Raw genomic sequence first — 11,402 nt, forward strand, 5'->3', positions numbered from 1 at the left:
ATATTAAACTCTAGAGTCAGTCTTCAGTGAGATCAGTTAATAGTCCCCAGATAAAGAAGAGTAGCACATGTTTTCATTATGCTAATCGTTTATAACCATGTGTAAGATTCACTTTATCATGCTAAAAGGCCCAGGCCTATGCGGTGTTTTTCCTCCTTCAGACCTGATAGGTGACTTGAAATCTGTACAATTAATAATGGCAAGCAAGTCCTGCCATAAACAACATAGTAAACGGGCAGGAAGGATTCCACCTTAAAGATAAGGTTGCATTTAACACCCAGGAAGTTAAGAAGATTCTTAACTTACTCTTTAGCAAATAATACCTCAGCCCACCTTGGGGGCTGAGCAGGTGGCCTTATTTGATATGCCCCCAGACCAAGATGCTGGTATCTCAGGGAGAAATCATCAGAGCAGGAAGTTGCTTGTGTTAAGTTAATTCTAAATATTCAGGAACCACTTAACACGTCCACATCCCTAAGCCCTTATTCGGTTCCCCAAAATCCTCAACTGCCTATAAAACCCCTATACAATGCACCACTACTGGCTCTCTTGTCCTCTTCTGGCATAAGCCAGGAGCTCTGTCCTTTCACTGTATCTCTAAGTAAAAGCCTCTTCCTGGCTCTCCTACCCTAAGTGTTTGCTAAATTCATTCTTCGACTCTGCAAACAAGAACCTCATCAGCATCACTATGTCTCAATACAGTCACATTCTAAAATACTGGGAGTTAGGACTGCAACATATGAATTTCAGAGGAACATGGTTCAATTCATAACGCTCAGGAAATATTTGCTGAATCTCTGTAACACTGCTGGAGTTTCTCTGAGCTGTAAGGGAACTGCAGTGAAGGTAGAAAGGGTCCTTGCTTTCACGCAGTTCTGTCATTTGTGTGTGTGTTCACACACATGTGAGGAGCTACAGCAATGGGGACAGACAATAAAGAGTATATATTATGTATGTGTGGCATATAGATTTATATCAGACTATGGTGATAAGGTGTTGAAATAGGATAAAGTGATAATAGATGTGAGTGGCTGGGGGCTGGCTGACAAGTGCTGTTTTAGGTTATGTGGTCAGGAAAGACCTCTCTGGGGAGATGGTATTGAGACCCGAATGAGAAGAAGCCAGCCACGGGAAGGTGGGCCTCAGAGGGCTTTCATGATTTCCTGGTGAATCTATAATGAAATGAATTAGCACACACAACTATTGCTTTTTGTCATTTAGCATATGGATATTTACCTTGACTTTGATTTTGATTGTAGAAACAGATATATAAAGGATGGTCATCAATACATTGAAATATTCTTATAAAAGTGAATGAAAGTATATTTTTTGGCATGAGATGACATTTAGGAAATAGGGTTGGGTTAAAATAAGAAATTATAAAATAGGATGTATCCTATGATCTGATTTTAACAATCTCTGTAGTTTATATAATATGCATTTATCTTTAATTACAATAGCTAAAAGAAGATAAAAAACGTTAATAAAAGAAAAAATTTTCCCAGAGAAGGCAATGCCTGAGGAAGGAATTGCTAATGATAAGATTTCACGTGTTACAGTGAGAAACAAATTTAGGCAGGAACTAAATTCTAATGGCATGTTTGTCACTACCAGGCACAGTGTTTTAGGCTTTACATGGGTGATTTCACCTCATTCATATAACAAACTCTCATTCCTGATGTTTTTGCATCATTATTATCCTCAGTTTAAACATGAAGAGAGAGAGAACCTGTGGAGCTCGTTCAAGGTCACACCTAGTGATAAAGCAGAACTAAGCTTTAAACTCCGGCCAGGGTGGTGATGGAGGTGAGGCTCCTACCACTGTGCTAGACCGCTTCTAAGGAGAACATTCTGCTGTCATACAGAAAGGTCCTCCATAGTCTAAGGCATGCCTGTAGGAGAATCTGCCAATGTCCTAGGGAAACGGGAGCCTGAGCAAGGACGATGAGCTAGCTCTGGGCCCCTTAGGTCAAACCAGTATACATGTGGGTCCCCAAGGCCCGGAGAATCAGTGTGCATGGAAACTGGGAAAGACCCACTGGACCTTGTGTAGGGGGAGGAGCAGGATGGGAAGACCTGCTCCACGATGCGAGGATACAGGAAGAGCTACACATTTGGTGAAAGCACAAACTAAAATAATAACCCCACAGGCAGCTAACAAGCAATATTCTTTTACTTGGTGTTGACTTTGGGCAAAGGATTAAAAAACTTTCCTCTGAGTATCTATGGCACTGAGTAGTCAGCCTTTTGGGGTTTGGGGTAGGCTGGTACTGGCCTAGAAGATACATGCTGGCCAAGTAGATACATGCTGAGAATTAAAAAAAACAAACTGACTGGCCAAGAAGATATATACTGAGAATTAAAAAAAAAAAAAAAGACATCAGGTCATTTTTTTATGCTTGACAGAGGCAAAATTAAATATTTCTTTGAAAACCCACCTTTAGTCCAGGATTTAAGGAATTCCCAAACATGAATACCAATTTTATTAACAATGTAAAATTATAGAATGCATGAGGAAATAAGCTCCACACTATGAATCTGCAGAAACTACAAGAAAACCATACCTAAGAAGTCATCAGATGCTGGCAATCACTGATAAAAATTCCAAATAGAGGGTTAATAGCCTTAAAGAAACTAAATGATTCAAAAACATACAAGGAACAAAATGCTTTAAAAAATGATCACTCCTATTTGTAAAGTTTAAGAAACCTGTTTATTGCTTACAAGCAGTTGTTCTGCGTTTCTGTTGACCTGGCTGCGGCAGCAGAGCAAAAAACTCCACCCTGTGTCCCCGGTCCCTCACTGGCCCTGGTAATTACCTATTGATATGGAGATGGCTACTTCTCTCCTCCTCTGGAAACACCTGTTGATATGGAGATGTACTAACGCCTGGCCAGAGATTCTGGAAACACTGCAATTTTACCCACACCACACAACCTTGGGTATGGATTGATGGTAAAGGAAGTAGAAAACGAGTGGGTATCATGAGCCCGACCTTATCTTGAAACTTGAGTCTGCTCTTCACTATGCACTTTCTAGTCAATAAGAGAATACTCTGTGCATGTCCAGCTTTACAGATTTGAAGGTCAGATAGCAGAGATTTCTGAATGCCACGATGAGGCAGTAAGTAAAGGGTCACGAGCAGCTTTTCAAAGGAAGAACCATTGTCAGCAGGTAGAAAAGAGCATGGTTTCACCCCCAAACTCTTTGCATCTGCTTTGTGATTCTCTTACTGGGGGATGGCAGTGGCTCCCCAGAGCACCCCTATCTGCCACAGGCACTTCCAGAATGCCCGGGCCTGCCTGGGGCAGCTTTCCTCGTGCTTGTTGGGCTACAGAAGCCTGTCCTGCCCTGGGCCAGTCTTACAGATGACACAGTAGATGGCCAGAGCAGCAGCTCACCTGCAGTGTATGCTACTCTAAAGTCCAGAGAGGTCTGCTAAGCACTGCACCCCTTTCTCCAGGGCAGGTGATATGAGGTGAAACACCTTATCCCTCACTGTAGGGGGGATAACCCAACATACTCCAGGCCTCTTGACCACTCAGAAGCTCACCAGTGTGGCAGGTCCTGGAATGTTTGCAGATTTCATGCTGGTCTGGCATGTGTGTGTCATACTGGGGCATCTAGGGTGTTTTATAATTCCTATTCATCAAAAATGACCAGTGTAAAGCCATCAGTGAAACTGAACCACTGTGATATCCAGATGATAAGGCCTTTCTGAGCTACACTGATAGAGAACAAGCTAGATATAGCCCTGAGATAGAATAGTTCAAGGGTATTTCTGACCCTGCCATTTAAAGACAAACTGTATCTGATTATCTTTACTGAGTATTTGTAAACAGTCTTCTGGAAGAAATTTCATCCTCAGCCTCGCAATAGCCACTCTCCCTGTCTGTGGCTGGAGCCGTCTAGTTATCCCCACGATGCGCTCTCCATCCCTAGCCGGCTGTTCACTCCCACGCCCCTGACAAGCACAAGAACAGCTGTGCGCCTTACAGCAGTGGTTTCCCCCTCCAGCCAGCCTTGGCAGGGTCCACGGCTCATCTGGATGGGAGCTGGGTAGGAGGCAGCTGCGGTTCTTGCTCAGGTCTCTGATGGGTGCCCAGCGCTGTGCGTCAGAGCTGCAGAAGTACAAGCTGCTGTCCTCCAGGCTCACGTTGCTCACAGTCAGAACTGAGAATGTTAGGTTTGGGCGGCTGATGGGAAACTTGTCCTTGGCAAATCCACTTTCATAAGTGGCCTCGGAGCCCTGATTCGCAGTGGCCATCAGCATCAAGCCCTGTCCTGGGCGCTGGCGGTACCAGAACATGAGGCTGACTTGGCTGTCGACCTGACACTGGATGCCCGTGGAGGTCCCGCGTTGGCAGATGGCCCTGCTTGGCTTTTGAGAGAGGAGAACACCGAACACAGAGCCTGGTTTCAGAGAGGGAGAGAAATCCCTAAGGCTGACAGCTTGTCCTCGGGCAGGAAGGTCCCTTTACTATTTGCTTCAATGTCACTTCAGCTCCCAAAGAATCTGGAGAGCTGCCTCCATTTGGTTCTGCTAACTCTTATTGTATCAGAACCGTCTCCCCCAGCATCGCCCCCACATCCTCTGGCTGGTGGCCTCAGATGCCCTACCTGGCTACTTGGCATTGTTAGCATTAGCCCACTTCCCCACGGGCTAAGGCTCATACCTTGTGCCAGGAGAAGCAGCAGGCTAGTCAGCATCATCAGGTGATAGCCTCTCACCTTCCTGTGGAAAAGGCACTAAGAAGTCAAACTCAAGATCGTCTTTCCTCTGCCATGTGCAGTTCCCTCCCTACTGTGTCTCTGTTCCCTTCCGGGAGTAGGTGAGCTTCTGCAGAACAGGGAGAAAAGTAGTCTGCCCCCTAGTGGAGCTGTGTGGCTCTTCACTTAGGATGGCTCTTTAATTCATACGCGTGCAACTGCCTTCCAACCACCTCCCCAGCTACCATCGCTGAGCACCACGTATGCCGTATATGTGCTAACCTTTGGGTAGTTACCAGTGGTCAGGCCTGGAAAGTCACACAGCGCCTTCGTGGATAAAATTGGAATATTTCCAGAATATCTTGCCTGGCTTTAGTTCATCTGCATATCCAAAGGCGTTCCCAAGAGGTGGAGAGTAGTAGTTCATCCCCATATCAATGGGTAATTATCTGGGCTACGGAGGGCTTATCTGAACCTGAGAGGCTGAGGGGGCGCCTTGCTTGCCTCTGCAGGAGCAGAAAAGAGACGGCCCCAGGCCGCAGTTTGTAAGCAATAAACGGGTCTTAAAACTTTATTTCTCCTTTTGACTAATTTCGGTTTTAGAGGTATTTTGCCCCGGGATTTCCTCTCCCTGGAGTTACAGCCTGTTAACCAGAATCCCGCCTCCCCAGAGAACCTATACATTTACATATACATTTCAGAATAAGCTTTCCTTTTTTAAAAAAATTTGGTTGTGATGATAATTGAGATTTTATTGAACCTATAGATCAATTTGGGAAGAATACTCACTTTTAACAACATTTAGTCTTCCAACCCTGAGTTTGCCAGCTGTTTGGCTTTGGGAAAGTTATTTAAATTTAGGTTCTATTTGTAATTAGTGGAAAACAGTGTTTGTATATCACGGTTGTTGTATGTTAAAGTAAACTACTTGAGACATCCCAGTTCTCCCTTGAGAAGAAAAAATCACTTCCTTCCCCATTACTGTCCCTATTTCTTGTAGGAAGGGCCACACCCTCTTCTCCATCCTGTCCAAGTGAGGACTGTTCATATTCCCATTCAACACAGAAGAAATCGTTATATTTACCCAAGTCACATAATTTAAAGCCCTGCTTTTTTGAGATTTAGTATAGCATTTTTTTCTTTCTATGAATTTTTCAGTATCCTTAATGTGATATATCTTTATTCAGTAATGGTTTAGATTTTCTGAATCCTTCCCTGTGCCCTTATGGTAGACATCAATGATATTTTATGTGCTTTTGAGAGTCTATTTTGTGACCTCTCCTTATGTTGTCAGGCAGCTGCATCTGGGAGGTCTCTCCCTGTGCACCAGGTGAAACCTCAACCTGGACGGTGGGGAGGTTCTTAACTCGGAATGAGAAAGAATTTTCAAGTAAGCTGGAAGAGTGTAGGTAAAGAAATAATTCATTAGAGCAGGAGTGGTGATGAAAGGCAGCGCCTTGCAGGCAGCTGAGGGCAGAAAAATGCAGAGGGACAGAGCAGGAGCTTGCTGACCTTCCGGCATGGGGAAGTCTCTCTCGCCAGCTCCTGAAGCTGGGGTCACCTGGCACCTCGTGTCCACTTGTATCTGCATGGTGTGGGGGCTAGCCCCTACCACCCCAGGATCTCGGGGAGCTGCCGAGCATGGGATGGAGTGAGATCATGTTCTGAGAACGTCCCACAGAAGGGAGGTTTTCAGGCGGGCTGCTGCAGCTGCAGTTCCCTCTGGGTCACCCAGGCGACAGGAACTTGCAGGCCCAAATCTGAGCTCTCAGCAGCCCCTTCCTACCTATCAGGAGTAAATCAGAGAGTGAAGACTTAGAAATAGAATGAAATATTAAAGAAACAAAGACACCACTGGAATAGCTTAGAGACAAAACACAATTTAGTTGAGCAGTGAGAACGCTTTGTTTAAAGTCACACAAAGAAGAGGAAACACACACAAAGCTGGGGCTTCCTTCTTTTAAGGGTTTTTTTTCAGGAATGTGACAAAGGGCCGGGGGTATAGACTTCTAAGGTGGCCTCAGGATGCTTATCTCTGGTGAGGGACACTATGTCTCCTGTCTTCTATTATCAGTCCCCTGGCCAATTCTGTAAAATAAACTTAACACAAGAAATTTATTGATCTGGTTCCTTCCCAGGATAGTGGCTTCTTTCTATCAGTTAAGACGGGTCGCCTTGTTTTAAGGTGGATTAAGTTATTGTCTGTTTACCAGAGAATGTTAGGAATCTTACCTCCTCACTTCTGGCTTTTAAAATGAAATCTTTGTCTTAAGATGGAATCCTTCCTGTCATACTGTCTATATGTCAGCTTGTTTGGGAAACCAATCATGGTGCTTATCTCCTGTCTCCACCCTATCTCACTTAGAACACTTTTTCAATTTATTTCTAATCTCTAACCTCCTGTCCTAATGTACAATTCTTTTGACCTCTTTATATGTCTTAAGCACTCTGCTGTACGATATTCAATCTCTGCACAGTTTCCATTCAACTACTGTATTCTATCTCCCTCCTTGAGTGGCAGGTCCTTAGCGTGGTGAGAGGTGTTAGAAGGAGCAGGTGGCACCGTGTTAGGACAGGAAGTGGGTCTGGTGTGGTGTTTTTTTTTACCAGGGTCTCAACTGAGCTGAGGAAGCTGTGATGGGGGTGGTGCCACATAGCACTGGAAATGGGACAGCAGTGCTCCATCCACAGTGAAATGTCCCCTCTCCTGAGGTTGATCCTTTGAGTCTGTGCAATGCTTGCTGCAGCAAATAAAATAATTTATGGGACATTCTAGGACTCCCAGATGCCCTGACAATCCACTGAAGAAAAATGTTTATAGATGTGTTCTGTTATTTAATATGACTCTGTGAAGTTGTGTTTTCTCTGTTCTGGATGTTGACCTCAGCCAGGAGACCTGTGATTCTGTTAGGCCAGAAAACAGATCTGAGAGGGGTGGAAAGAGAATAAGGCCAATAAAGCCCACTAGAAGGGACTCATAGAGTTAACCAGTTAAAAATAGAAAGCACAGAAGGCCAGGAGCAACTTGGCCTGGAACTTTGAGTACTCCCCAGATAAAGAAAAGTATCTCAGCATAGCCTATGCTTTCACTGTGTCAATTAGAACATACCATTGTAAGATTTACTTTAGTACCTGCTAAAAGGCCCCGCTTATTCAGGAAGAATTCTATCTTTGAGCTAAGATTGCATTTTAATCAAACAGGCAGTGGCTCAGCCCACACTGGAGGCAGGGCAGACAGTCTTGATATGCTTCCAGACAGTAGCTGGTATTCTGGAAAGGAATCAAAGCAGTATATTTCTTGTGTTAAGTTAAGGAAAAAAAAAAAAAGAAACTTAATGTCTTAACAAAGACGAACATCCTGGGACAATTTGTCTGGTCTGCACCTGGCCCTTTGTCGCATTCCTGAAAATCCTCAGCCGCCTATAAAACCCCAGGCCCTACACCTCTCAGTGCACTCCTCTGTCTGAGGTCCCCCCCACTTTCTAAGTGTGTAGCCTTACAACTTTATCTCAACCTTTCAGTGCGCCTCTTCTCTGAGGTGCTCACACTCCCCTTTCTCCAAGTGTGCACTTGCTCTCTTTAAATAAAACTTAAACTTTTCAGGGCACCTCTCTTCCCTGAGGTCGCCTGCACTTTTTCTCTTCAACTTTAAATAAAACTTTTACTACGCTTCACTACTATGTCTCTGCCCTTCAATTCTTTGTTGCGGCTGGAAAAAGAACTGAAAAAAATACACAACACTCCCTAACAATTCTTGCCTTTTCTCAGAGAAAGAATTCACCCTTTTATTCCAGTAGGATTTCTCACAAAAAACATCACAGGACAGCTCTTTCTTTTGATATTTCCTATTGCCTTTATTTTGACCTAAACTCAGCTCAAATCATGTCTCTCATAGGAACTTAATCCTGAATGTTTAATATGCATTGATTTAATTTACTCTTTTCTCTAAAGTCTCCTATATAAAATCTTAGCCCTGAATCAAAACATCTTTTCATATCTTGCTTTGTTTCAGTAATTTTTTTGCAAATTCCCCTCAGTCTGGGATTTCTAATACCAAAGCAGGAGAGGCCCAATTAATATTTACTGACAGGATGGAATATATTTCATTCTGAAAATAAACAGATACTTCTCCAGATGACTGAGAATGCAGACACAGCCTGACTAATTCCTATCACCCTCTGTATCGTCGTGTATCCCTTTCCTGATCAGAATTTTCCAATAAAGCATTATTGACCATTTAGAGAATCTGGAAAAAGATTTATCTTTTTATCTTGAAAGTTTTTCTCTTTTTAAGTTGAATGAACAGAAGTCAAATTTCCAAACTGTCTGTTGATCAGCACATGATTTACCTGAAGTTTATTTAAGGAGTTTAGAGTGTGTGACTGCCCTCGAGTGAAATCCCAGTCAAGGTTACCAGTCAAGAACAAAGACCTGAAGCTAAGCAGCGAAGCTATCGTAACGGGGTCTAGGATAGGATGGGAAGGACCCGGCGGTGAAAAGTGGTCGAGTGGGACTTCTTCCCTGTGAATATGTGAGAGGACTTCTGGTTGGGGCAGAGTCCCATAGATTTAGGGCGGGGACAATGTATAAGGTTGGGCAGGTTAACTTCATAAAGGCGCCTGTCTTGGAAAAGGGTGGTGAGCGCAGCCTGAAAAACACCAAGAAGTGTGCCTGTGGGCTTGGTTCTTCCTCGGGGCCACCTTTCTTCCAACGGGCATAAATGTGTCATGGAGCCAGCGCAGCTCAGCCCCGAGTCCGGGCTACTTCCCTCTGACATCTGCCCTTTTTGTGTGAGAGGATGTGGCTCTGCAGCACTGTGGATTCACTGCTGGCGCAGAGGTACACAGCCGTCTGGTTGGTGCCGGCTGACTCCATGGTCAGGGAGAAGGCCTCCTTCTTCTCCCTGGAGACACTGTATCCTTCGGGGACGTCATCTCCTTTCTCAGTACTGCCAGTGCCATATGAGAAATAGAGTTGCTGCAGCCCCAGAGCTGGGTCTTGCCGATACCAGGTCATTCTTTCATGGTCCATATCCTGTAAACATTCTATGAAAACTTTTTCTCCCTTTCTTTTAACCAGGTATCTTGGGGTTTGGGTTACTTCCGCATCTGTGAGCCCTGTGGGAGAAGGATAGATAAGGTGGAAAAAGAGGCCACAAGGAGCCTGATGAAGGAAAAGTCTCATATTCAGAGTCTAGAAAAATAGGACAGGGGTTTGCCTCCTACTGCCCGGACTTACCTGCCCCCAGGAAGCAAAAGGCCACACCACAGAGGAGTCTGATTCCCATGGCAGGTTCAAGGTGAGAGGGGGTCTTCTGTCAGGCGAGGCTATAGGTTGATTGTCTGTGATGTCACTGCCCCTGCCCAGGCTCATGATCCCACAGCCATCCTCTAGATTCTAGAGAGTTAAGAGGTTCTAGAGTGAAAGCCATCCCTTTTCCTCATGGGAGTGTCATTGTGTGCGTAGAAGAAAGTTAACACAGTAGCATGCGATGGCTACCTTTAGAAGGACCTGCTGGGAAGGCAGGCTCTCAGCTTGCATTGGGAGCTAGTTCATGAGTATTCCCATCATTCAGTAACTGGTACGTGTCGGTCATCTTGCCTAGATTGCTTGCACAACAGTGTAGTTTCTGAAGAATACTTGCTTTGTTTCTTTGAGTCTGGAATTTTGGTATCGCTGTGCAGAGGGTGTTCATGTGACCAGCTGTGTTAGTTTCCTGGGACTGCTTTAAGAGAGTACCACAAACTGGGTGACTGAAGCAACAGAAATCTATTTTTTCACTGTTCTGGAAGCTACAAGTCCAAATCAAGGTGTTGGTAAGGTCAGTTTCTTTGGAGACCTGTCTCCCTGTCTTGTATATAGCTGTCTTCTCCCTGTGTCTTCACACAGTCTCCCATCTGCATGTGACTGTGTCCTAATTTCCTCTTCTTATAAGGACACCAGTCAGATTAGGAAGGGTCCACCCTGGTGACCTCATTTAACATTAATCACCTCTTTAAAGACCTTATCTGCAAATACATTCACGTTCTGAGGCACTGTGGGGCTAGGACCTTAACATGTGAATTTTGAGGGGACACAATTCAGTCTGTAACATCAGCCACCAAAACTATCTGGGCTGCTGAGTCCCTGGTGGGCCTCCCTGGGCAGCACCATTGCATACAGGTTGCTGCATTTTCATTGCTGGCCGAAGTATAAGGCCACTCCACAGGTCCCTTCCCAACTCTGCCTGTGTCTTTTCCCCTTATGATCTGGCTGTGTATCCTTTCTAGGTTTGTGTCATGAATCTTAGCCATGACTACAGTAATATGCTAAGTTCTATGAATCCTTCTAATGATGAGTCTCAATATCTGAAAGTGGAGGGTATTTTTTGTTTTAGAAAACTACTGTTCTCTCTCTCTCAATATATGTCCTTTGCAGTCATTTTAGTTTTTAGCACAATTTTATATAATAACAACAATTACCACAATAGTGTGTTGGTTCGAAGGGCAGGCTTTGGAGTTAGACTGCCTGGGTTTGAAACCTGGCTGTTACTTCTGTTACTTATGGGCCGTGACTGAAAATTCTGGGCCTCAGTGTTCTTATATGTAAAATGGGACTAATTAAAGTAGCAGCCTCACAGGGTTATGATGAGAAGGCAACAAGTTGACCAGCAATAAATACACACGTTGGTTATAACCATGCATGGCATCAGC

The 11,402-nt window shown here is 44.4% G+C and overlaps 2 gene segments (V, D, J or C); both read right to left on the minus strand.

Moving 5' to 3' along the window:
- The window catches only part of LOC108403386 (T cell receptor beta constant 1-like), a 38,376-nt gene extending 28,364 nt beyond the window's left edge, over positions 1–10,012 (minus strand). The window contains 2 exon segments of the C gene segment in view: positions 9,537–9,827; positions 9,949–10,012. Coding sequence covers positions 9,537–9,827; positions 9,949–9,997 — 340 coding nt within the window.
- LOC140850041 (T cell receptor beta variable 29-1-like) lies at positions 971–4,828 on the minus strand. The segment is given in 3 exon segments: positions 971–1,150; positions 4,075–4,413; positions 4,677–4,828. Coding segments are annotated over 3 exon segments (556 nt in total).
- Positions 10,013–11,402: the final 1,390 nt, after the last annotated feature.

The sequence above is a fragment of the Manis javanica genome, chromosome 6, assembly GCF_040802235.1.
Source record: "Manis javanica isolate MJ-LG chromosome 6, MJ_LKY, whole genome shotgun sequence".
NCBI classification, from domain to species: Eukaryota; Metazoa; Chordata; class Mammalia; order Pholidota; family Manidae; genus Manis; species Manis javanica.